Genomic DNA, 26,962 nt, shown 5'->3' with positions numbered 1-26,962 from the left:
GCGGGGTAGCGGGTCTGGGAAACAAGCTGCTTCAAACTGTGTCGCAGTTGCAGTAAGTTTTTACACAGACACACAGCAGCTGTTATAATAGCTGTTATTTAGGTGTTACGATTACATTCTACTCATAGAATTGAGCAGCTCTTTGTAAACACTTGTTTCGAGATGTGTCCAAAGTGAAGCTAATTATGTTAGCACGACTGCTCCTGGCATCGCTTTGATATAGATGTATAATCCAGCATTTTTCATAAGATTTCCCCAGTGGCATTACTGGCACTAATCCGTATGAGTTTTGTACATGCTGCACTGTGCCAAATTCCTCTTTGTTCAACTAGGGATTTTATTGTTTAGTGCTTTTTCTTGCCAAAAAGGAGATACAAAGCCAGACAAAGAGGTCTTCAGAATTAGGTATAGAATAACTATTATATGATCTGTTTATATCTGCAATACAGGAAAAAAAAAGTGGTGCTGCTAATTGTGTATGCCTATTGACTCGGCATAAGCGAGAAGCACATTTGTGATAAATAACTTGACTCTTGCCATAGCTGCAGTTCTTTCCTTGGCGTTTTGTCTTAAATTCAGCAGCGAACCAAAATAAACTGGCCGAAAGCTGTGACATTTTTTTTTTCTGAGCCGTTCCTCCGGAGAGAATTGGAAGAAGCGTGTCGTCTGCTGTTTCAGCCAGCGCCGGATCAAAAGATCGTGATGCAACAGTGAGCCAAGAGGTTTTCCTCTGTGCCGCCGCCCCTCCTCCGGGCTCCTCAGCCCTCGGAGGAGTGGAACACTCGGACTCTGGATCAGTCCCATCCCGCCGTGTGAAGCCGAGGCAAATGGTTAACAAGTTGGTGTTGGAGCGGAGCTCTGTTGTCAGGGATCAGTGGGGATGTGAGGCTGTTTCAGCTGCCGCCGGGCAGAGCGATGGTGGTCTTTCTGCTTTGTATTGCACTGTTCAAAATGGAGTTGGGTCTTCTGTTCAGGCGACAACATGCAGGCCTTTGTCTTCACTGCGTGGTTTCAGAGTGCGTCTGCAGTGAAAACAAGCGCCTGATTACCAACAACCCTTCAATGAAAGGAAGGTGAATATTTTCCCAGGCAAACAAGTCTCCGTAAACGTACTAATAGAGATACTAATTTATTTACAGTGAGATCCTAGAAAAAGTCTTGCTAACATTGAAATCTACAAATGTATTACTGAACTTGAATTAGCAACAATATGCACTGATTACATCATGTTGAGTCTGAATCAAACATGTTATCATTGTATTGTATTATACATAGCAACCGTTAAAAACATGATATGACACATTTTAGACTGGATTATATTTTAGTAGCACACAATCTGTCTTTCTGTCCCTTTTTTTTTATCTTAATTTGTTACGAATTCTGATTCTTATAATCATTTTACAACAACCTACCACTTCCTTGCAGCCACACCAGTTAAACAGATCGAACCGACACATCACTGTCAACAAGCAGAGCTCAATAAGTCAGCCGTCGAGATCCCCCACCTGAAGTCATTGGTAGAGATTAATACCTAAAAAGGCCCATTGTCTTGTCTCCCTGTTGTGGAGTTTGACTGATGGAGGGGGATCAAGGGCTGGAGGTGGCGGTTATGGGAAATTGTGGGATCAATAGTTCAGCACCTGCCATGGGGGCTGATTGCCTCGTCCTCTGAGCACAAGAAAGCGTGTGATTGAGAAGCAGTCGACAGAGGATTTGCTTCCTGTGCGACAGGAAGCTATTTATAGTCGTTACAAAATGACAGGATGTGTTCACAAGTGATCCCTTTGTCGAAGCTGCTGCACCAGGCACAGGCTATTTATAACAGTCAAACTCTTTGCATCTGAGGTTGATTGTATAGAAATTCACCATCTGCTGCATCCCAGTCTTATCACACTTTGATCTGATTCTGAAGGCTTCTTTTGTTGCATTAACTCGCCAGAACAGGCGTTGCCATCTACACGTGTACTGGGTCTGCTTGAGGGTTCTGCCTATTGAAAGACAACATTTCTTCATCACCGTTACGAAGAGTGAAAGCTTTAAAAGTTCAGTAGACTGGGTCTGGACCAACTTGATGTGATAAGTGAGAAGAAAACATGTTGCTGTTTTACCAGACTGCCTTTGCCTTCACTGGTATTGTAGCACATTGGATTTGTTGCTGGGCAGAAGAACAGAGCAGGCAGGCAATACTTAAAAACGTTCCTATTTAACAGCCCCAGAAGTAACGTGCAGTATTTTTACATGAGTGTTACAGTTACCACTGCCTTGACATTAAAATGAAGTTTTTCCACTTGAACTTAAAAGATCCATGAATAATCTGTTAGAAAAAAGGAAGGAAAATGAATGCAAAATGCAAACTCTTTCTTCATGAACCAAGTCTAACATCTGCATTTCCAGGAGATCAGGCCAAACTTTGCAAAATGATCTCACGAATTACAATCTGACAGCAAGCTAATAAATTAAGCTTCCAAAAATAGTCCTTAAACAGTGTTGCTTAGCGTTTGCACGACACAACAGGAGACTAAAGCTGTGGCCGTTCAGCCAGAGCTGCTCTGTCATCGTCGTCTTGAGTCGGTTTCCTCGACCGATGGAAAACCTCTCTCTCTGTGAAGCAAAGATGTGAAGGAGAAAATGAACGACAAGAGTCCAACTGAGTCACTTCGTCTCGTTTTTCTGAGCTCCCGTAAGACCCGCCAAAGGATCAACGCAGCAGCGAGAGTTTGGAGCCTCCTGTCTTAACTTTTTCCTCTCAGCGAAGGCACAGATTGATGTGCACGGTGTTGACTTTCTTCTCCTCTCTGTCTCCCCTCCAGTTCGGTCGGACGGAGGTGATCGATAACACACTGAACCCCGACTTTGTGAGGAAGTTTGTGCTCGATTTCTTCTTTGAAGAGAAGCAGAACCTACGCTTTGATGTGTAAGTGAGAACATCTCCTCCCCCCCTCCCTCTGCAGCCGCGCTCGCACTTTCCTCTTCGCCGCGGTCCCGGGGAGTGATTTGGCCCTCTGACTCACTCACTCACACACGCACTGTATAAGCCTCCGGTTAAAACACAGGGAAAAATAGAGAAAAGAAAGAAAAGAAAAAATCCTACAAACTATTTTTTAAAGTTACAGCTATTTTTTATGAATAATATTCTAAATTAATCAGCAGTTGTGTTGCAGCACAGACCTAACGTGTCCGTGATTTAATAAAATAAAATAAAATAAAATATATGTGATGACATAACTTGCAGTGACTGTGTGGGATGAACCTGCAACTAAGCGTGTTTTCACACTACGGGCCGAGGCCTGGATCTTCACACTGTCACAGACTCCACAGTCTAGTTTATTAGATGAGTGTGAACACGAGAGAGCAGTGCATGAGTACAATTGACCGTCTGTACCTGAGCGTGATTAGAGGGACACCCTTTTTCACAGCAAAACTGTTTTGGTTGGTGTTTTGGCTTTCTTCATCTTTAAACCAAAAATAAAAAAATGAAAACAAACCCAACATTTCATGTTAATAGAGGGTTGTGGCTGGGCGTGTTCTACTGGACATATGGAGAGTCTCCCGTTTCCATCTGGTAAAGAGCCCGTTGAGACTGTTTGGGAAATGGAGGCAAAGCTCAGGAGGTGATGACAAGAAATATTTGTCAGCCACATTTCAACAGACCAATCAGACTTGTTTCTGCTGGTTTAGCCGCATACCATCAGCTTGAGGGGAAATACTTATAGTGCAAAAACATGATTGTTTTTGTCAAGTAATCAGTTTATCACATCAAGCTAAAATTAGACTTCAATATTGCAGTTCGAATAGCAAGATAATGCAGATCAATTGAATATGATATGTATATTGTGTGGATGTATGCGCGTGTAATAGTTTTTTTTTTTTACATTAAAATGCAATACTCATCTTTTTTTTCTCATTCGCTCCTGTGTTGAAGGATGTCACGTCAGCTTCTGTCTCTGATAAATGTTTTCTTTCTCTGATTTCCGTCATCCGTTGTCTAAAACTTTGTGAGAGGTTTGGGTGATCAGGTCCCTCATTACCGCTCTGCCCTTGAGCAAGGTAATTAAACTCCGACTGCTCCAGCGAGTACCTCTCAGTGACAGTCATGGATATTAACGGTGGCTGTCTGTCGGGAAGCAGGCATCCTGATTCCGAGTGACTGCTAAAATAGGAACTGATGAGCGAAGTTCCCGTCAAGTTGTCCACATGCTCATTTTGTCTTGATGCAAACCTAATTTGCACACCACATTTATCCTGCTAAAAACTACTGAACTGATTTTGTCATTTGGTGTCGAGTTGCTGTGAGCAACTGAGTGATTTGTTTGTTCACAGCACAGCCTCCTTTCCGGGAGGCAGAGTGGAAGTTGAGTTGGAACAGGAACCCAGAGCTGGTGATTTCCCCTTAGGGAGACAGTGATTATCAAGATACCTTAATATAAATGCAGTTAGAATAGCAGTCGCACAATCGTGGCATCTTGTCAAGTCTCTTCTTTGCAGTTAGCGATATATGATGAGAGAGAATCGTGACTTACAAACCACTGAAATGACTCGTTCAGGTCTCGCACATCAGTATCTTAAACGTTGAACTGTTGGACTGTTGTGCAGTTGTCTTTCTACCAAAGCTGAACACATCGGTCGTTGGCTTGGCCACAAATGCACGCAGGCGATTCACTCGCACTCCTTCACTGAGGAAGTTTTTCTGCATCTCCAAATGAGTCTGTTGTCAGCTGCTTGGTATTCATCTCCAAGTTATTTTCTTGGGTTTACATAAACAGAGCTCTGAAGAGAAGGCTGAAACAGTAAGCAAAATGACTTTTTAGTCTGTGTATTGAGCAATTCCGTTTGAGGCCAAAAGAAAACCCCAATGGTTTCGAGAAAAAGGGGAATGGCCTTGTTTTGTTTTTTTCCTCGTGTCCTCGCCTGCGTCGCCCCTCCCCTGGCGATGGTCTGTTTCCAAACAGGATTTTTGGATATGAACCTCTGTGTAGACACAGAAGGACATGAAGGGGAGAGGGGTTACAGCTCCCTGCCGTCCTCAGGAGGGGGTGGCATCGATGCTCTTCGGGGGGGGGCTTCAGAGGAGAAGACGCCCAGCATGTGTTCAGGTACAACAAGAAGCCAAAGAATCTTGTGACGTCCTCCTATTGATCACATGGTCTCCTCGGCCCTCTGCCTGCTGCTGTGCACTTGATTACCGTGAACATCAACAACACCTGGTCGTGGCATTTTTCCAATTTGATGTTCTGAAGGAGCTGAAGAGACAATGTTCGCCGCTTTTGTCCAGTTGTGGACAGCGACAGAGTGACAGAGAGTCAAACCAATAATGAAAGAGTCATTTCAGCCTTAACCAAAGTGCCTAAATCAATGTAGTTTTTATACTAGATTATTTACAATATAGAGTTGTAGGCCTGTTAAGTTGACTGTCTTTTATCTAACTGTAATGGAACTAATGGCACTTGATCTTGTCTTTTCAAAAGAACATTTAAAAACCCAGCATCACTTTTTTTGTTTTCTTTCTTTAAGATATACAGTATGTGTTTAAAGTGATTTCATATAGACATAATCTATCCTAACTAGAGCTGCACCTGTCCATTATCTTTCTAATTGATAAATCTGTTGATTAATTAATGAATTTATTGATTATCAATTTGATTCAAGTAAATGTCATGAAAATGACATTATCATGAAATTATTGCAGAACCATCTAATCCTGACCTCACTTCCTGTCAAAAGCACCCGCTGCATGCATTTTAAGTGATGTCATTGGAAACAATGTTCTCTTTCAGTCACACTGGTTGCTTATTATCCTTGTATAACTGTTACAGCACGGGAAGAAACTCTGATGATGATACGGGACTGCAACAACTGGAAGCATTTAACCATACCAAGCATTTAGCCATACTTTTTGTTTCAAAATAAAATATAATCCAAGAAATTACCTTCATATTAGAGGATGTCTGCCTCCACTTGCTACAGGTGTGCATTCGATAAACATAGCACGGCTAGAGATGCTTAAATCTTGAACTCTTGAGGCAGATAATTAAGTTATTGAGGGAAAACGTTTCATTAGCTGATATTGTCTATCCAATTTGCATTGCCACTTATCTTCTTCACTTTGCCTGACTGAAAAACACATCATCTGATGTTGAAACACATTGCACCGATTGGCTACAAACTGATTTCCATAGTGTTGTCCAGAGCTCATTTGGAAAAAAGGCAGAATAGACTGAGGAGGAGGAACACAGCCCGGCAGTATGGGGATTGACACTATGGGCTTTGCATATGTGTGAATTAATTTGCAAATGTATCGAGGTGGAGATGACATTTGCAGAAGAATGCATAATAAATCACACATGCCGAAAAGAAAGTAATGCATGAGGTAATGCAGATAAAAAGAAAGTAGACGAAAAGGAGAAAGCTATTAAAATTTCAAAACAAATGAACAGTGAAAACAATAACAGCTCCAGGTAAAAAGGGGATGAAAAATTCAAATTGCCTCAAGGAGAGAAAAACACACAACAAACAAACAGGAAACAGTTGTGTAATAAGGTGCAAGGAGAAAAACTCTTTTCTATTTCATAGTTTCATAGAAAACGGCCTGAATTCAAAAAGTAAAACTACAGAACAGCTTTGCAAATGTTCAATTTTGGCATCAACCAGGACACGTTGAAATATGCAGATTTTAAAGATATCCTTCCTTTAAATCCAACTCTTTTCCCAGTTCTTAACGTAAACCTTAACCTAACCTGTCCACATGCTTTCACTGCTCTGGCTCTAATTTGAGGCTGAAAGCAGACTGCAATTTACTCTTCTGCAGTTTTGTCTTCAGTGAGATGAGGAGAGGAGCAAAAACAGCTTTTCTGCCTTGCACTTCAAGATGGATCATACGGCTTTAATTAAAAATGAAAAAATAATCCCAGTAATCCTCTTAAAAATAGATGTCACTGTCTATGACCGGCTCCTTTTTCTAATCTCCAAAATTAGCCCCAGGGATATCAGTTATATTAGAATGCGATTTCTTTCTATGTTCCATTCACAAATATGTCTCATTCAATCAGCCAATTCAGTCATACCTTTGTTTAAAAATTGCAGAATACTTATTTATGTATTTCTTTTTTTTTTATTTTTTTTTTTTAGCAATGCTGCTCCACTCCAGGCATTTTTGCCAGCTTTGGCAGTATAAACTGATTTCTACAAGCTTGACCAAAAAGCTAATCTGGCTCAAGTGAGAGTGAAATTATGATACGCTGTGAACTTAAAACCATCATTTTTCACACGCCACCAACGAACAGATATTCTGCAATGAAAGGCTCTTCTTCTTTATTTTTTTTTCTTCTAAAAACAAAACAAAACCCAAAACTGCTTTAACGTTATGGGCAACAGTGCATATGCTAAATAAATCACCCAGTGTCTCAGTATCTTGCCTTGGGACACTTCAGAGATTGGCAATCACACTGAATATCTGATGAGCCTTCAATTAACAAACACTCAGAATTCAATTGCAGGCATTCATCCTTGTGACCAAGCGGATCAGTTTGCCTGAAGGTCATTCGCCAGATTTGTTTCACAAAACAAATAAGAAAATTGATCAATTGCTTGCTAACTTATCACTCACTGTGGACATCAAGACGAGGTGGTGCATCCCCCCTTTTTCTGACACATTCGATAATCTCGTCACCCTATTTACACACCATTGATTTGTAACATGCTAAGAGACGTCCGCTGCATTGGTCATGTCTCGATTGATTGGCCTGTTGACGGCTGTGGCCTCGAAGTCCTTCACAACCCGAGTGTTGAGAGGAAGATGAATAAATAAGTGTTTCCAGCATGGCCCAGATATGGATCGCACTCCCAGTCCCAGGAGGCCGTGCTCTCCCTGATGTGGGGTCATGAGAGGGGATTCCAATAAAAGGGAAGCATCCTCGTCGAGAGAATCAATTATTAAAGTCACGCTCCTCCACTCAGGCTATTTTTAGCCATCTGAATCACATCGGAGAGATGTGGAGCAAAGTGATTGAGTATTTCCAGGAGAAATCAGAGATGAATGGAGTGACCTACTGATGTGCGAAAACATTGGCAATTCTTTGCTACAAACAAAAGGTTGATGCCAAATTGACTTTATGGGTTTTCTGTGTGTTTTTTGTTGTTCTCAGAGATCCAATTTGAAAATCTCCAGTTTGAATTATTTTCAGCCAGTTAAGGTGTGACAGGACCAATCAGCTACCGCTAGAGTGATGAAAACAGGAAGTTGTTGTACACTTACACAAATAGTGCCACCCAATGGGGATGCTGCAGTGCTAGCTAGGTGCTTGCTAAGAACAGGACACTTTCTCATTAATCCAAGACAAACAACTGCAGGAAAAAAATTGTTTTCTCTATGACTGACTGGCTTTGGCAAGAGTTTAGTTAAACCCTGTCGTGCACTGTGGTCACATACATTAAATGTGGATCCACTGACTTTAAAGAGATGTGATTGAAAAACACAAACCTTCTCCATTGATTCTAGTTCTAGCAATGACGAGGCCCCACACAAGACCCCATTTTACTGTTGAAAAAGCAGAGCATTTTATCAGTATTGGTAAACAGAATTAAATTGTCATTTTGTTGGGGACTATCTAGCACAGCACATTACTGTTCACACTGATTTGATTCAAATGTGTTTATGGTGTGCTAATTAGGAGCCATCTACCGTAATGCACCAGAGAGGCTTTCTGGCTTTTATTGGTTTTGGCAAGTATTAAAAGCATCGCAACTCAAAAGGAAACGCACTAGAATTTTTTTCTGACACTGAAGGTGCGCTCAGATCCATTGGTGCAGTGTGTGGTTGCATGGAAAGGTAATTACAGTTGGTCTCCATTTATTTTCCGCACACCCCCAGGAATGAGTCAGACGTTCATTTAGCATAGTGCGCTTTTTCCTTCTAATTGGCCTTTTTTTTTTTTTTTTTTTAATAAATGTCTGCCACCATGTTTAGCCTTTACTGTGAAAAGGGAAGTCCTTTTTCAGCGGCAATGCAAAATAGGCGTGTAAATCAAATTATGTCCACTGTCGCGTTTTGAAGCACACCTTCCTACAGAGATTTAGAAGGTCTGAGAAGTGAATACAGAACAGCTTTTGGGGAGCTACACATCAAATTTCACTCAATTTCTCTTATGTGGGGAGACAACTGAAACAATTCTGTGCGTCCATTCAGATGGCTATACAGTACTTTAGTCTTTTCTCACTTAAAATGTGAGGCTTTCGTCACATTCTTAATGTCCAATTTCCAAATTTAATTCAAAATGTAAAACTTGCGTCTGTGAGATAGTCCTTGTAGTTCTTTTACAGATGTGATTAAAGTGCGTTTTGCTTAAGGGAAAACTGCTCCTATTTCATTTCGTTGCTGTTGAACTTTCATAAATTTCTGCTCATAGCCACTGAAACTTGCCTTTGCTGTGTAAACTAGTAGAACGAAATTCTAATGATTTGCAATTGAAGTTATGTGCAAAAACGGTATTTAATCCTGATGAAGAGTGTCATTCTGTGACAGTGACTTTTTTTCCAATGTGTCATCGTGACATGAAAACACTTTAAATGTTTAAGTCTGTTGGAATATCTGTATATGCATGTGCATGTGTCAGCAAAAACAAACATATCTCTGCCATTTGCAATTAAAAGCAATGTCAAGTGTTATTGTCCTGTCACCATGAGTCATTGATATCACAGAGCAAAGCAGTTTCGTTCGTACAGCCAGCTCTCCACTAAGTCAGTTAAGTAGTCACTCAACATGTGATTTGTTGAGCTATAACTTTCATTTGTAATTTTATAATTGTGATTTTATGGTAAATTGAATAAATTCAATTATAATCACAAACTAATGGTGTAGCAGCTCATCTCCGCCCACAGCCACGAATGAGGCTGACGACATTAGCAATGGTGATGTTCCACTAATCGCCGCCACGATGACTACATGCTCTAATACTCTTACCGTCAAGTTCTACAAGTAAGAGAAGTAAGGGCTTAATCCTCTTTGGGATTAAGGCCCTTTTCTTTTTTTCACAATAATAAATCAGAATCCCACACGTGAAGGATTCTACAATCGCGTCAACGTGATTTGGCCCCCCGCTGTGCCATCTGATTCCTGCTGCGCGTGCTGCACAAAGATGAAGGAGCCGCGTGAAGAAAGAAGGATCTGAGTGAGATCGTATCCAAACGCACGCTGAAACCCATCCATCCATCCATTTTCCATACCCGCTTAGTCCCGAGGTCAGGGTCACGGGGGTCTGCTGGAGCCTATCCCAGCCGTCTTAGGGCGAAGGCAGGGGACACCCTGGACAAGTCGCCAGTTCATCGCAGGGCCACATAGAGACAAACAACCATTCACACTCACATGCACACCTACGGACAATTTAGAATGTTCAATTGACCTCACATGCATGTTTTTGGAGTGTGGGAGGAAGCCGGAGAACCCGGAGAGAACCCACGCAGACACAGGGAGAACATGCAAACTCCACACAGAAAGGTCCAAGGTCCGGGCCCCGGAATCGAACCCACGACCTTCTTGCTGTGAGGCGGCAGCGCTAACCACTGCGCCACCGTGTCGCCCACACGCTGAAACCCTTCCTACTGTTCACCTTTGTCTCCAGCAGGAAGCCACGAAGCCTTTGCCTTCCACCTGCCATGGAAATCGTGGTCATTAGAATTTCTTTTTAGCAATTCTATTTCTTCTCTGCACTTAAATCTCATTTGGCTGTCGCTCAAAGGCCTTATTCGACTGTGTGGTAATTTCATCTGATTCCACCTGAGCTCGCCGTGTAGAGCTCAGTTTGACATTGCAGGAGAAGGAGGTCTATGCAGAGCGAGAGTTGGGGGTTGAAATGGTTTTCTGTGGAAGAGTTGAGAGATCGTTGTTTGCAGCTGGTGGCTCTCTTCTCCCTCTCAGCGCCATTATTCCCCATTAGACGACTGCGTTCACTTCCCTTTCCATCACCCCATGCTTTGCACATGACAAGAGGGGGGTAAAAAAAAATGGTGAAAGCCAAAATGCAGCAGGCAATCCAGGTGATTTTCTTGACTTCTGTACTCGCTGCGCTCTCAGAGTGGATGGCCGGGACCGGAGACGGCGTGTCAGGCAGGGATTGTGTTCCTGACGAGAGGCCTTGCTGGTCGGTTGGTCACACGGTTTTCAGGGCCGTCACGCTATACTGCTCCCCGAGGTGGTCTCTTCTCTGGCCGTGCAGAACCTCCTCTGTCCATCGTCAGCTCCTAAGGGGCAGGAGAGTCCCTGGATAAAAGTGTGAGGGCAGGAGTTGAGGATGGAGGAGAAATAGTCAAACGGAGGAGCAAAAAAGAAGACAGCTGACACAGGGGCGTCCAACTTAAAACAAAAAGAAAAGGAAGTTGTCACACAATTCATTTTAATTTTGTGTTTTTTGTCCGTGAATGTAGTCGTTAAAACCTCAAATATTCAGTTCATTTAGCGAAAATAAAGACTACTTAAAAATTTAACACTGACATTCTCCATCCAATCCTAAGATGCTCTAGCAATCATAGAGGTTCAAACTCAAAAAGACTTGTTTGTTCCTCCTTTTGCTGTCTTTATCATTCGAAAGAGAAAAAAAGGGGGAATTGAATAACTCCTGACTCTGAAGTTGCATTCATTTTTCTAAGGTTGCTTTAACCTCTGGCCAACCAGGGAACAGTTGGTCCACGGCGCTTCTGCAAAAACAAATCCTAAAATAGCAATGAATGAAATGCAGTATGGGACCTTTGTCACTGTTCTTGTTCAAGAAAGCCTTCTCCCCGGAGACACTAGCGCCACGTACAGTGTGTCTTTCAAGAGTTGAAAGGGTAGAGTCAGGTACTCAGCTCCTGAATCTACATTCTGCAGCCTTGGAGCACCTACAGGAGCCAGGATGGTGATTTCTGTCAGACTGAATATGTGTCTTTGTAAATCAAGAGGACGTGCAGATCAGAAACCTGGTGAAAAAAAAGATGTAAGTCAGCAGAGCCGCATGTCTTCCCTCCGTTCTCTTCAGAAGCTACGCTGAGAGCAAGACTCTTCCTGGGCCAGGAGGGAGACGCAGCGACCCGCGTAGAGGCGAGGAGAAGCCGCGGAATACAAGATGTCTGCGTAATGCTATTCGACACATGAGCCGATTGTCTTTGTCAAACATGAAGAGGAGCCCCTTTTACAGTTACGGTCCCCTGGAACGGCTCCTCGAGGAAGAGCTCGGGGAGAAAGAAGCAGCGAGAGGGAATGAACTCCTTGTTGATCTCAGAGATGTCTGTGTGGCGGAGCTGCTCCACATCCATAAATTTATTTTTCATCAGTCCTCGCCGTTCCCAGGAGGGAGGTCCATGGGAGGTCCATTTGGCCACGCGTGGCTCGTCAAGTGCAGCACCGTGGGGAAAGCGGCGCTCTGTTTCTGTCTGCTTTTCGTGTTCTCATGAGGGACATAAATGACAAAAGTTTTTTTTTTCATCTAAATTGCAGGTACAATGTGGACACCAGGAGCTCCAATCTTTCGAAACACGTAAGCCACCTTAAGCTTGAGCTCCAATGATACCCATTGTCTGGCAATGTGGGGCTGGGAAAATTGGCCAGAGGTGTTGGGGAGGAGGGGGGTGCGGGGATCCGGGGATGAGTTCAAAATTGGATCCGAGATGAAAACAAAGCTTGTTGGCTTCGCCCTGGTGCAGTTGCGACTCAATTTGAAACAAGTCGTTTCAAATTGAAACGATCTGATTATTAATCAATGTATTAATGGTCACACAGCTTATATCAGTTCATTAGTATGTGACTATGTTTATTTGAACACGCGATCAGCGTCATTAAAATATTCAACAGAACAGCTGTGATATTGCTGTAATGTTTGCAGCACCAAATGCAAAATAAAAGCAACATTTGAAGCCTAAATGTAGCAGGTATTGCAGCCTGTTCCAAACAGACTGGATGATGGAAATGATGCATGAAAATCAATATCAAATAGCAAAATCCAGTGGGTTGAAGGTTAAACCCTTCAACTTAAGTGAACTGAAATGAACGACCAGATTTACCAGGTTCAATGATAAATGAAACAGTATAAGAGCTATGGGAAACTTACATTTAGATGCAACAGCACTATTCAGGATAAAACCATGACTCCTTCTCGAGTACTTTCATTTTGAGGAGTAGTCATGATTTCTGTGATTTTCATTATTTCCTGTAACTTGTGCTTGTCTTTCTTCCCTTCCTGCCCACCTGGATGAGCAGAAGGTAGGTTCACGCGGTACTCTGTGTGTTCTCCACTCTATTGTGTTTGCTCAACTGCTTCATCTAACATGTTTGTCTGGACCACAGTGCAACCACAGGGATGGCTGCTCACTAATCATATTCGGTACATCCAAATCCATGATCAATCATCAGTGATCAAATTTCTATCATAAGGAAGAAAAAAAAAAATTTCAATCTATGCAATCTGGCGATGATGCACGTCCCTAGAGCGAGGACTGAAGGTCGTCTCCTACCTACTACTATTTTCCATACTGGCAACAATGGCAGTGTGTGATAAATAATTGTCTTTACCTGCATAAGCCAATAAGTTGCCGCTTCTATTGATGTTGAAAAACCACTGAGTCTGCTCTGCTCTTCTGTGTAAGGACTTCCTGGGTCAGATGTTCTGCACGTTGGGAGAGATCATCGGCTCCACTGGCAGCAGGCTGGAAAGGACGCTGTCGTAAGTTAAAGATGCCAGTAAATAGTGTTTGGTGGGGCTTTTGAATGGCTTTTTTGGCACTTTTGATGATGAAAGAACAGCAGATTGGTTCATGCTGACCTTTTCAAAAACGTAGCTTGTTAAGCTCACATGGGACTAATCGGGATATTTTGGGATAAGTGCTTTTATATGCGTCACTGACAGGTTGTTGTACATCATGTTTAATTCCTGTTCCCTGTTGGACAAACACGGACCTTGTGATCCGGACCCACATGCCACTGTCGGTTTTAAACATGGATGCTCATTGTCAGTCTGGGAGTTTCATGCCCCACTTAAGTTGCCATCCTACTGTATTTATCAATAATGTAACTGCAACCTTATTATGTTGGTTGGCAACAGCACACGCCTCTCTGGAGTCTTGCAATTCAGTGTATCATCCTTATTTTCCTGTTCTATTGTTTAGCCATGTTGCCAGACAATTCTGAGACTTGATTCAAAGACTTGAATTTGACAAGCTTATTGTTTTACAACAATTTTTCTGTATTTATTTAGTATTTGACTCCCTCACGTGGAGCATTTTAGAGCCTTTAGTGCTGGCGGTCTGACGTCTTCTTTTATGGGACTCACCTTTTCAACAACCTGCTCCTTTTCATGTCGTACTTTCAACATCTCCCAACAAGCGCAAGTGACTGAAGTGGGCAATTGTGCCAGAGCAATACTGCAATCAATGTGTAATTGCATAATCAACCAGGCAGTTGTCCGCAACTGGGTCACGAGTGTCCGCAGTCTAAGGATGGTGTACATGATTAGTCTTTGAAACCATGACTTAAATACCAATGACTCAACAACAAACATCTTTCATGCATTTAATTCCGTGTAAGACACAGATTTCTTTATATTGATTACATGACTGATTGACTATTGTCGCGTTGATTGTCTCTGGACCTTGACCTCATTGCCTCCACCTACGAGGCTCTGGACTCTCTATCTCTATTCAGCTTCCTCTTTCAACTGTCCTTGAGCGCGTCTGAACTGGAGCTCCTCTTTGGCCCACACTGGAGTGTTGTGGTTATACTGGGAAGCTCCCAAGTGTAAATGTAACCCAGATACTGGAGCGCAAATGGCATCCTGGAGACATTAAAGGGGGGAAAAATGACTCTCTGACCCTTCAGGTGCCTGTGCTTTTGCGGCTGCAAGAAAATACAAAAAGCAGCCCGGTTGGGATGGAACTCTCAAGCGAGTGAAACATCAGCTTTTTTCCAATCGATCATCTGCTATTGTTGACAGCAGGTGAAATAAAGTGCCGGCTTCTCTCGTTCCTGAGTCCCAGGTCGCCGAGAGGCCGATCAGTGTGCTGACCCCAGGCTTACAACGTGAAACAAGTTGATCCGACTATTTCTCAAAGCGCTCCTCCTGATTAGGTGTGCGGGCCGAGAGCCTGGAGGGCTCCCACATGTTCCCTCTATGATTAGACAATCACTGTGACGGGCCGAGCAGCTGTGTGTGTGTGTGCACGTGTGCGCTCATTCGATTGACAATGACCCATGTTGTCACACTGCACAGGTAGAGAGCGAAAGTTGTTTTGACAGAGTCATGAAACAAAGACCAAGGCGGCATTAAATCTCAGTGTGTGCGCCGCTGTAATTGATAGCCATAAACCTCCCATTTGGATGAGGATGTAAACAATCCCAGCGGTGGAAAGGAAAACTCCTCCACGGAGTCGCAGAACGTGCACTTAACGATGAGCCACGCACAACCAGCTCTCCGTTCGTCAAAGGCGAAGAGGCTGCTGCTGCTCCCGCACTGTCATTTATCTCTCTTGAAGGCTGCAGAAGCATTTCCTAATCCAGACAGCTTGTCAATGTGAAGGACTTGCTCTGATTCCCTTGGTAACCAGGACTGGATTCTAAGAACTTAACGTAAGGGACGTGAGGTGTGATGCCAAAGAGCGTCGAGGAGCAGTGGGGGCTTATTGATTATATTTTTTCATAGCCTATCTAAAATATTGGCATATATACTGTAGTCTATGCCGATCTATATATAAGATTTGGGGGGCCATATACATATTTCAGGCTTTTCAGAGAGGAAAGTTTCACTCAGAAGGAAGAAACACTTGGACAGACAGAAGCTGCGCCTGGTTTTGACTGCGTGCGGACACGAGCGCAAACTCTTTCTGGATCTGCTGCGGTTTGAATGAGGCATATTTGCATAGAAGGGGGTGTCATTTTGCGTGTAATGACTCATTTAAATACATTCAAATGAGTCTGGCTGCGCCGATTTTCACGTTTGCGTCCTCTCTGTGGATCGGAATCACAGTTTTTGTCGCTATTTACACAGGTTTTCTGCTGCAAAAGCCGCGCAAACACTTTGTGGATCTACCCCTTAGACTTGCACACGCTCAGAGCCACAGCCACAGTGTGGAAATAAATATGTAGTTTTTATTTTGTTCTTTATAGACTGGCGTCAGTGCACAGTGGAGCTGGAGCTCCACGGGGCTGTTTACCTGGGCCGCTGTCCTTGACTGCTCAAACAGCCATGAGGGGGCATTGATTGAACTTGTGTAACCCATTCTGCTACAAGACACAATAACAATATTCCTTCCCCCACTTCTTCTGGTTGACCTGTGACACCATAGACCAGCAAGTTAGCTGCAGCAAAGCTAGCGGCTAACTGTTGGTGTGCTAAGAAGTGAATCAATTTGCAATTTTACAACGCAGCCAGACAAATATGGTAAGATATATAACAATATTAAATCGTGCTTAATGAAATCAATATCTCCAAATCAAGTTTTTCAAGAGGCGGTGGTGCAGCAAGTACGCAACACCAAAAGCCCAACAGTCTTACTGTCTTATTATTCTTACTTGGGCTCAACAAGTTGATTTGTACCAATTGAAAATCTGGGTAAATTGAGATCTTCAGTCAAGACACAGCTGGCATGCTTAGTTGCTCATGATCATAAAATAAAGATGTGCTTGTTTGTGTGCTGCTTTTATAGTGTGAGATCCATGGAACCATACTGAGAAGATGGCAGCACATCACTCAGCACAGTGTATCAGCAGACTCCTTCTACAGACAAACATCTGTCTGGAATATTGGAGATTTCCTCGAGTGTGATTTGTGTTCACCCGGGATCTAATTTTCTTCGTCTGCTCAGCACTAAAATATTTTTTTCCTGCCGTTAAAACACAAAAGATTTATCAGCAAAAAGACAGAGCAAATCCAATACTTGCCCAGATTTACACACACACACACACACACACACACACACATACCTGAAGCTCCACTTGGAGGAAGATACGAAAATCATAAAAGTGTATTGATCCTCTTTTAATGGCAGATGGGTTTCCAGGGCAACGGAGAGCGCAAAGTCTACTTTGTGCCGCTGGGAAAAAAAAAAGAAAGAAATCCAACTGGGCGAGGCGTCTCCACCGTGCTGCTCCACTCTCCTGTGCTGGAGAGCCGCGGCAAGGATCTATTTTCAGACGGCGGGCGGGTGGGGAGAAGAAGAGAAGCCCCGTGGCATTTAACGTTGGAGGACGGCGCCTCGTGAGGGAAACCCACCTCGAGTCGCGACACACTAGTGCCCACTGGCTCAAACCGGGGTCCGTACCGGCCGTCACCCACCCACTGACCCAAACTGAACCACACCTCTGCACTCCACTGCCAGCGCTGACTCACTGGGTGGGCTCTGTCGTGTCGCCCCGAGCGCAGTATGTGGGATTTAAACCGTGATGTGCGCTGCAATTTCTACAGCCGTCTGCACTTTGGCTGGAGATGGTTTTTGGTGGTCTTCAAATGTCACTGGAGATCTTGTTTTCCGCGAATGTCAGGGAGTAAGACACACTTGGAGGGGGTGGAGAGTCCCAAGTCTTCATGCAAGGAAATAATTAGAATGTGGCAGCTTGCATTTTGGAGGCCGGAGGGGCGGACCTCTGTGCTGACCAGTCGTGTCATGCCTGCAGTTTAAGAGTGACTCTGCGGGCTTGGCTGAGGGCTTGTCAATGCATGATTAATGAGATACATTTCTACACCTGTTCATATTCATGCTCGGATTCCTCTCCCCGGTATTTTTCAAAACGTCCAACCCATAATATGTGCATACGAGATGTAATTTTTTTTCCTCCCCGCTGCTCCTTTAATCATTTCTTTCGTCCCTCCTTCCTTTTTAATGACACCACAGACGATTGCTCTCATTTCCCAGCAGCTGCACACGTTGCCAATTCAAATGGGTTGAAATATTGTGGGCGGGGTCACTCTCTCTTATAATGCCGCGTATTTACAGTGGAGAAGGGGCTGGAGTTCTCCCCTTCTTGGATGCCACAGGGTTATAAATTGTGTGTGTGTGTGTGTGTATGTGAGAAAGAGAGAGAGAGGGAGCGAGAGTAGGAGGGCTTATTCCCTCAAACCTATAATTGATTTGCTCCTGGTCCACCTGAGCTCGCTGTGGGACTCTGACAGCGCCTCCAATCGCCCCACTTTGCTCTTCAAATGGAGCCTTGGACAAAGCGGCGCCATTAATCTCCGGCAAAACGAAATACGTTACAGCATATTCATTTGAGGTTTGACAAAGAATTGCTAATGAGCCATACGCAGCACCGGCTGGCACAAGGGAGACACAGGGCCCCCCCCCCACCCCCCGCGCTTTACAGATTGTAAAAGTCTTTCTACTGACAGCTCATCTACTGGAATAATAAATAAATGCTATAAAACAAATGCCGCTTGATGCCCGATGGTATTGTTTTTTTTCCCTATCCAGAGAGCCGCCGCTAAAGCAAACTGGCACGAGCCCACCGCTTTGATCAGCGTCTCGTATTGGCTTGTCACCCCGCTCCCAGGCCGCTGCACCGATTTTTGGCCCCACCCACCCTGTACGCTTGACAGGAACCTGGCGTTTCCCACAAAACGCCTGCGATTCCAATCGCAAAAAAAAGCCTCATCAAAGAACGTCGCCCTGGCTTTGATATGCTGCATGAGGTTCGACAGCGCAGGAAGTTTTGATCTGATGTCGTCGCTCTGAGTGGAATTTATTTCGAGTCTCTCAAAGAGGAGGTTGCCACGGATCGGCAGAGTTAAGCTTCTGCATGGGGCCGGGGAGTTGGAGTTGGAAAAGGCCAAAGTTGGGGTTTGTGACAGAGTGCACTGCGAACGTCGGAGTTGTGGAAGCGAGCTGGGCTTTAGACTAAGCCTGGAGGGACTCCTGGGGGTGGCCGGTGTCAGGAATAAATCCTGGGAGAGAGAGAAGTGCTACATGTTTCTCTTGCATAGCAGGAATGTTGGAGGTCTGCGTTCGGTCCCCGGTGCTTTGTTAGACAAAAGTACAAGTGTGAGGATTAAAGAACTCCGCACAGATCCAATCTAAAGTTTAACGTTTTCCGAGTACTTGCTCCCCCATTAGGAGGTGCCCAAAGCAGAAATGAGGTGTGGACACCAAATACCCGCAGAGAATAAATTTCCTCCAGCATATTTCAGCCAGAAGGGGTCCTGGATTTAGTTCTTTTGATTTAAACGTTGAGGCTGTTTTCTGCATGTAAGAATGTGTTTGAAAAAAACACTTTCTAGGATTGATGTCCAGTAGGTGTCCACGGCCAAATGAAGGTCTGGTCTCTCTGGCACTCGCAAAAGAGTCTTGGTCAAAAGCAGAGAAAAAAACAATAATTATACATGAACATTTACATGTGGGAAACTATCTAGGAAAGAAAACAGCTCCAAAAGACTGCGTTCCATCATATTTAGTTTCAGTAGTGTTGATGCTGTCAGAAAGCTGCAGGGATCTCAGCGGGATGGTCTGAGGCAGATAGTGGACCGACACTGCTGGACGTCACATAAAGTGCAGCTTAATTGCAGTGAAAGAGGAAAAACTTTTTGCAGGGAAATCATAAAACTTAACCCACTGCAGATTTACACCGCAAAACTTCATCCTCATTCCACAGTGGATGTTGCATTACTGCAGCCTTACAGCAGCAAATACACTTTGATTTAACTGTTAAACTGCAACGAAAGAATAAGCACCAGGAAAACACAGTCAGGGCTTCTTTATTTATAATTCAGCCGCTATCGATATCATTTTCTTTGTTATTTTCTTTTCTTGTTTGCCTTTTTTTTTCATGTGTTTTTGTCTTTACCGTGACCTTGAGAAGAATTAGTAAGAATTAGTGTTATTACCACAGAGTAAGGATAAAAACTTGTGGCTCCCTGTTTTGAAGTAATATGAAAATAACTTAATAAACTAATGAACACCAACATTAAAAGAAGAACAATATTGAAATGCATTTACTGTTGCTGATTCAGGGGTTTTTCTGTAATAATACATTTGTTTAACCGTAATAATCAACAGCTGAGGTCTGGTGGCCTACATAGCGAACATATGGATGTTTCCCGCGCTGCTTTTCATCTCAGTGTAAACTGACACACAGCCATTTCTCAGCACCTTTCCTCCTTTGTTGTGATAGCGTATCTGTAGGTGACCGTGCGTCGCCTTCCCTTTTCATTTCATACATGTATAATTAATTTCCCCGCACGGCACACGAAAGAGTCACGTTCCTGGAATGAATTAAATTCCGCAAACATCAATTTGGCCCAGGAACAAGTCGTTGCGGTGTTTTATTGAGATGTATGAGCTGCAGGGCGTGTGCTAAATTAGAGGAAGGTGACAGACTCTCGCCAATGCTTGAAGGACTTCCTTTGAACACTTACAATGTCAGAAATATACAGCAAAATCCTAGAGCTACATTTTTACATTCCATCTCATTTTCATTCTTATTGTTCAGTCGAGACAGAGTAAAATTTTTGAAACCAAAAAAAAGCACACGCTCTCGGGTCCTCTCCAGCCATTTCATTTACAGAGAGGGTGGCTTAAGATTTTAATGACGCAGCCGTGGACTGAAATCCTTCCGTAAGTGAACGGGCTGAGTCTCTGACAGCTGAATCACTTCTGGGCTACAAAGGAACGGCTGAAAATGTCTGGGTTGTTGGGGGCTGACAGGTATTCTTATGAGCTTCTTTGTCCTTGAGTCCTTCTGACTCAACTCGACATTCAGAAACTCTCCTCCTCTAAAACCTGCGTAATTAAGTTCCACAGCAAGTCTCTCTTGCGCTAAGATCTTTCGATGAAATATATCATGGCAGTGTCCTTCCCCTGAGAGTTATATGTGTCTCATCTCTCCATTAGTTCTAAAAGTCCTCTAGTGAAAGTTGAAAAAAAAAAAAGTCATAGATTGTTATATTTTAAGTGTTTTTCAATGCTATTTTTATTTTGTTTATTCATTAAATTGATCATTATAATATCATATAATTACCAATAATATGTACTTTTCTTTTTTATATTATGTCACCAATGTTTTGATTCTTCTTTTGCAGTTCTCAACATCTGTGATTTCAGTACAAGTTTGAAACTTGACTAACTTAACAAGATCTTCACGTTTTTTGTTTTTTTTAAACTGCACAATAGATTCCCTCTGACACAAAGAGAAAGCAGTATTAGGTGCACCATCACCACGAGGTGATTTTGAATTATGCATTTTCCCATAAATTATGAAGAAACACAGAGCACCCTAGTTATCTTGAAATGTGGCGGCGAGAAGATAAAAACCAACCCACTTTAGAATCAAATTGCAAGTTTTAACGTTGTGTGGTCAAATTAGTCAGTTAAGCAAATTGTATGTGTGTGTATTTCTGCACATACTTTTTCCTGCTTGAATATTTGGATGCCATAATTCCTCTCCCCCTGTCTCTTGGCTCTATTGCCTTTTGAAAGCCCCTTAAAAAAAACAAAAGTTCAGGCCTGAATGAACATTTAACTTAATTTCTGTGCAGTAGGGTGTCTCAAATTTGCGCATATAAATAATTAGCTGAGGGCAGCATCGCAGGCCGCCCACCATCGCGCTGTGTGAAGATGCAGTTTGGAGATGCAGGGTATGAAAACAGATTCACTTCTCCAGCGGGGACTGCTGCACGGCTGGCGTCAAAGGCAGAAAATATCTTCAGGGGTCCTTGATTGTTTGGGTTTTTGGGTGCCTGGATGACAACTCGGGCTATTTATAGCAGCATTTAACCTGCAGGTGATCTTCAAAATATGTTAATCGGCAGCAGCCTGTAGGCTGCCTCAAGCATTTGCCGCAGTCTCACAATCCACAATTCGGAGAACATGAAGTTTCTAATTTGCTAAAATAAATACGAGGCAGTAAAAGACACAGGATGGGCGGAAAGTGAAGGCAGGTGGTTTTGTCGCCCTGAGTGATGGCAGCGTTGGGAGATTCCAAACCAAGCCCTCCATCCATCAATGGCATTTCCATCAGCAGGTCCTGAGGTGATCTCAATGCAGAAAAAAATATCTAAACGCAGTCTATGTTGAGGATTTCTCATTGACATGTATGAACATGGATTGAGTTCACTGCAGGAAAATGCAAGTTCCTCCAGCTCAAAAGCTAATACTATAAAACTCCTAAAAGTATTAAGTTATGACTGTATTAATCTACTTATTTTTACAAACCAAGTTACAATTACTTTACAAACTACTTTCACTGCATTTCTTTGTACATCTTGTCAGACTCAACGTCACACATTGTTCACTGGATTCATACAGAATAGGAGACAGGTAGACAACTCATCAGATCATTTATTAGAAGAGCTGCTTATGGAAGTGTTAGTGAAAAGATAATGAAGAGAACATTTGCCTGTTCTTACTGCTTGTCTTTATTTTAGATTTGATACACTAACAAGAAGTTTAATTAAATTGATGTTGCTCAGGACTCTTCACTAATGCCTTCACTAGTTGCCTCTGTTTATAAATTGTTCTTGCTGCTCACCCTCGTTATGTTTACTGAAATTAGATTTTTTATTTTTTTTTAAATAGTGTTTATTGGACATTGTTATGACAGAGGAGTGAGGTTCCACAGTGTGTTGTCAACCATAGGTGTCAAAAAGAAATCAAATAGTTTCACATAACCCAGTTTTCACCCCAGTTATCAGCAGGAACCCCAGTTCTATTTCTCCCTCATCACTCCTTTCATCTGTTCCCTCATCCATCCCGGCTGAGGCATCGTGTTGAATATGTGAGATCCAGGCGACTCTGACGAGCAGAACTAGGATTCCTTCCAAAATTTGCACGTCATATTTGCTCCTCTGGGTGTTTCCTCCTCCCTCCCTCCCTCCCTCCCTGTCTGTCTGTCTATTTAATTGAACAGCGTGACCTGCTGCCAGTAACGTGCTGCTTACGTTCAGCGTCTCTCGGATATTTCCTTTCACCGCAGCATGTCCTCTGGCGCTGCGGTGGTCACATGCGTTGAAAGATTTTCTGCATTTTGCTCCATGTTGTTGTCTTTCTGCCATTTAAAAGAACTATTGCGGTGCATCGGTCCTCTTTAAAGGAGAAACGTGTGCGTTAATGATCATGTGGAGGAAAGAAAACAGAACTTTTAAGAAAATATTGTGTTGAATCAGCTGTTGAGCTTGCAAATGAGTTCTGACGAGCTGGTCACAACTGGAGCGAAAGGACATGCAACGCTGAAGATGAGTCAGTCGCGTCCGTCGACACTTGCATGTCACTGGTGGATATGCAGGAGGCCTGAAGCCTGTTGATTTCTGCCCTAGATACCTGTTGCTGTCAGACCTGGACACCAACCTGTTCGTCAGATCCGCCGTCAGATTTTTAGGCACGCGGTGTTCCAGCCTCGGACGAGCTCCCACTGAGCTGTTAGCAAAACACTTCCAAACAGTTGCCATGGCTAAGTGGCTGCAACGACCCCCCGCAATGTGTGTGTGTGCGCTCTGCGTGTGTGTGTCGTCAATTCTCCCCTGGAATCAGCCTGTGTGTGTCCCTGAGATGTTGCCATCAGAGAGGAACAGGAAAGTGATGTTTCAAGTAATGCAAGAGGGCAATTTTCAGACGGATCAGAGAAAGTTTCAAAACGGTAAATAAAAAAAAATAAAAAGCTGAAAGGGCCTTCAAATGTTTTTTTTTCCCCTCGCAGAGCAACGCGATACTTGTCTCTCCCCACAGGCTCTCTCGTTGTGTGCGCTTAAATCAACCCAAAAGGTGCCTTGCCAAGTTTTTTTGGTCTGATCGTACACGCAGACGTGGCTGGTGGCTTCAAAAATATCCTGCGCTGCTCTGCTCTTGTCTTGCACATAGGAGCCACCGAGGCGACATTCACAAACAGTCTCAAAGTTTCTTTCTCAGGACAGTAACCACACGTTTGTTGTCTTTAATTGCCATATGAGAGAAAGATTTTCGGTTTCCCTCAAAGAAGCTTCTAATCCAACATGTGTGTTCAGTCTGGTGTTTTTTTCATTGAAGTGAGCGCGATCCTTCCTGGTTGGACTAAGAATAGCCAGTGGCTGTGCAGCTATTGCCAGATGCGACAGCATTGGTGGTTCAGTGGTAGAATTCTCGCCTGCCACGCGGGAGGCCCGGGTTCGATTCCCGGCCAATGCAGCTAATCCTTTTAGTGGTTGCAGTCGGGGTGCTGTGGAAGCACGGAGAAGGAAAATATTTTGCCGGTTTCTTTTCTGCCCCGGTGACCATGATAGTAAATCTGGAGTCTCTGAAAACCTTCAAACAAACCTCTTCCACTTTCAATTACTAGCACGTCTACTCATTAATGTTTTGATTCCGAAATCTCCAATTGTTTTCCCTTCACTTTCTCTTACTGACTGCTCCTCGCTGTCTTTTCATTGAGTGTTATTTTTCTGAAGTCTCTGTTTTAATGAGCTTTTTTATTTTGTCGATTGTCACCCGCTTGTTTTAAGCTGATGTTGTTGGCCGGCTGGTGGCAGTCCAGTGTTTGGGGTCCTGGTGGTAGAATAGCAGATGTTGTCTTTTGTTAGTGTATCATTTACTGGCTCATCCATCAACTCGTAACCACTGAGATTTTATCATTATTCATCAGTTAAGACGCGCCTGATAAAACTTTTCTTAACAACTATAAGATTTATCTCATCTAATTTATCAAATCACTTGAAGAAAGAGCTTTTGCCAAAGGGGAGGAAATCAAAAATAAATGAAACTTCTTATCAGATCAGTCAGATTTTTAACCATGATTCAGTGCTCTGTGGCTCGCAGCCATTCACAGCAAGTCCTGCCAAGGAACAAACAGCAGTGTCTACTAAGAAAGACATTTTCTTTAGTTAGAGCTTTGATTCGTCAGTCGACTAGGAAAGAACTACATGACGGCAGTCTGACATATATGTCAGCATTGGTTCTTCAGTGGTGGTATTTCCTGGTTCTCGGCCAAAGGCAAATTCCTCCATGTGGTGGGGCCTGGGAAGCACGGGGAAGAACAAACAAATGTATTCTGGGCGGCCAGGCTGACGTCTCTCATGGTCAGCACCAACAGCACTTGTTCCCAAGCATTGGTGGTTCAGTGGTAGAATTCTCGCCTGCCACGCGGGAGGCCCGGGTTCGATTCCCGGCCAATGCAACTAGTTTTGCAGTAGAGTCTGTCTATGTCTGTGCGATGGCGGTGTGGGCAAACTGCGGCTCATTGAGCTTTTTAATCTGGCCTGCTGTATTTGAAGAAATTACATGAATAGTAAGTAAGTCATAAGATAGCAGCATTTCATTTCATTTTTTTCAGTGTCATTTCAGTAAAGAGCTAAATACCGTGGAGCTTCAAAGACATGTATTTTGTTGTAATGCTTTTGTTGATTTTTTCGTGAGATTTCATTTTCTACATATCCCATGATATATTTTTTTCCTTCTATGAGGTGGGTCACCAAAACACTGCATCCATCTGCTCCTGCTCCGGCCCCTCTGGCACATTTTAGAACCCAATGTGGCCAACCAGTCAAAAGGTTTTCCCACCAATGCCCTATATGCACTCTAAATAGTCTAATGTGTGTGGTCCTGATTAGATTTAACATTTTCTTAATTTATTTGATCTGCCACCATTGCAGCATCCACGCCAAACACATTCATACTTCTTCCCATTCTTCTTCTTCAGAAATTCGAATGTGTTTGACGATCCCGTCCGTTTGAGCTTTCTCGAGATGGACGAGCGAGATCTCAGAATTAAAATCAGAGCGACCCCGCCCCCCGTGCAAAGGAAGCCGTAGGTGTCAAGAAGAAATCAAACAGTTTCCGCATAACCCAGTTCCGCAGCGCATGTGAAGTGTTGAGAATGCGGCGTGCGGCGTGACTCCATACTGGGCTGTCAGTGTGAACCCCTGTTCTATATCTCCCGCCATCTCTCCTTTTCATCAGCCCACCCTGTGCACTTCACATGTGCAGCGGGGGAAAAAAAGAGGTCAGAGCATCTCTGGAGATTTATTTCTGTTCCCCCTTCACATGCAGCCAGCGGCCCCCACCAGGCGCCGCTCTCTACTCCTCCGGTGAACATTTACACCGCTCATCTATTATTTATCCATTATTTTAGGGGTGAGAACGCGACCGCGTTATCATATGACAATTACTGAGCCGTGTTCTTGCCTCTCTTAACTGACAGTAAAGAGCCCAGAGTAAATATTTTAATAAGCTTCGTCTTGAGTGTTCCGTTCTACTCCAGGACTTGCTCCTCCTTCTCCTCCTCCTCCTCCTCCTCTTCTTCCTCCTCCAGCCGGCCTGGGTCACCCACCTCAGTCCGGCTGCTCGCTGCGAGGTTTCATTAGCATTTATCCACAACCTGTGATGAAGTCTAACAAGCCGTGGCAGGGATTGCACCGGCTGATGAACACGTTCCGCTGTACTTTTTTTTTCTTCCAGCCGCTCCTCAACCTCCAGTCCTATGGGTCATTTATTATTAAATCCAATTTAATAGCTACTTGCCGGGCTTCGGGTCTAACCTAGATAGAATTCTGTGTCAAGCAAGGCTGAGGCCAGCTTCACTTTGGGTCTGAATCCACGCCGTGCATTTTGCATAAGACCGTGTCATGTGGATATGAGAGGCGAGTCTTGAGGCAGCTGCCTGATAAAAAAAAACACATTTCAAAGTCAGTCAAAGAGTTCTAATCTGCCAGCAAGTGGTTGCTACAACAAGAGGTTCCAAATCTTTCCGAATCACCAAAGTGGATCAGCAGACTCCACGTGTATTCATTCAGAAACTGCTGTCTCTCAGTATGAGTTTGTTCTGATGAAGGTGGAGATGAAACTGCTGCTGACATGGTCGTGGGCCTTAACTGGCTTGGTCACCATGTTTGTCTCTCCTCTCCACGGACGTTGTCACTGAGGCCTTGCACAACGCAACATGAGTCACGGATATACCACAGCCCACACTTACTTGTTTTGAATTTGCGAGCGGAACGGACGTGTTTTAAGAGCATATCTATTGATTTATTTCAGACACAGCACAGCCATCTGCATGTGT

General features: G+C 43.6%; 1 protein-coding gene and 2 non-coding genes across 4 annotated transcripts in view; all 3 read left to right on the top strand.

Annotated features, from left to right (window-relative positions):
• Nucleotides 1–26,962, top strand: part of LOC142887256 (copine-9-like) — an 80,913-nt gene that overhangs the window by 21,067 nt on the left and 32,884 nt on the right. The window contains exons 4-6 of one of the 2 annotated variants that reach the window (XM_076024754.1): nt 2,811–2,914; nt 12,464–12,502; nt 13,605–13,685. In XM_076024754.1, coding sequence (XP_075880869.1) covers nt 2,811–2,914; nt 12,464–12,502; nt 13,605–13,685 — 224 coding nt within the window. Of the gene's footprint in view, nt 1–2,810; nt 2,915–12,463; nt 12,504–13,604; nt 13,686–26,962 lie in introns of both variants that reach the window. The other variant, XM_076024755.1, reaches the window with a different exon arrangement.
• Nucleotides 24,026–24,096, top strand: trnag-gcc (transfer RNA glycine (anticodon GCC)). The gene has a single exon. It is a non-coding gene; the product is annotated as a tRNA-Gly (tRNA).
• trnag-gcc (transfer RNA glycine (anticodon GCC)) lies at nt 25,011–25,081 on the top strand. The gene has a single exon. It is a non-coding gene; the product is annotated as a tRNA-Gly (tRNA).

This window comes from Nelusetta ayraudi, unplaced genomic scaffold (assembly GCF_046127955.1).
Source record: "Nelusetta ayraudi isolate G7.1 ecotype Tasmania unplaced genomic scaffold, CSIRO-AGI_Nayr_v1 ptg000017l, whole genome shotgun sequence".
In the NCBI taxonomy this organism is placed as follows: domain Eukaryota; kingdom Metazoa; phylum Chordata; class Actinopteri; order Tetraodontiformes; family Monacanthidae; genus Nelusetta; species Nelusetta ayraudi.
This window is presented reverse-complemented; position numbering and strand designations above follow the sequence as displayed.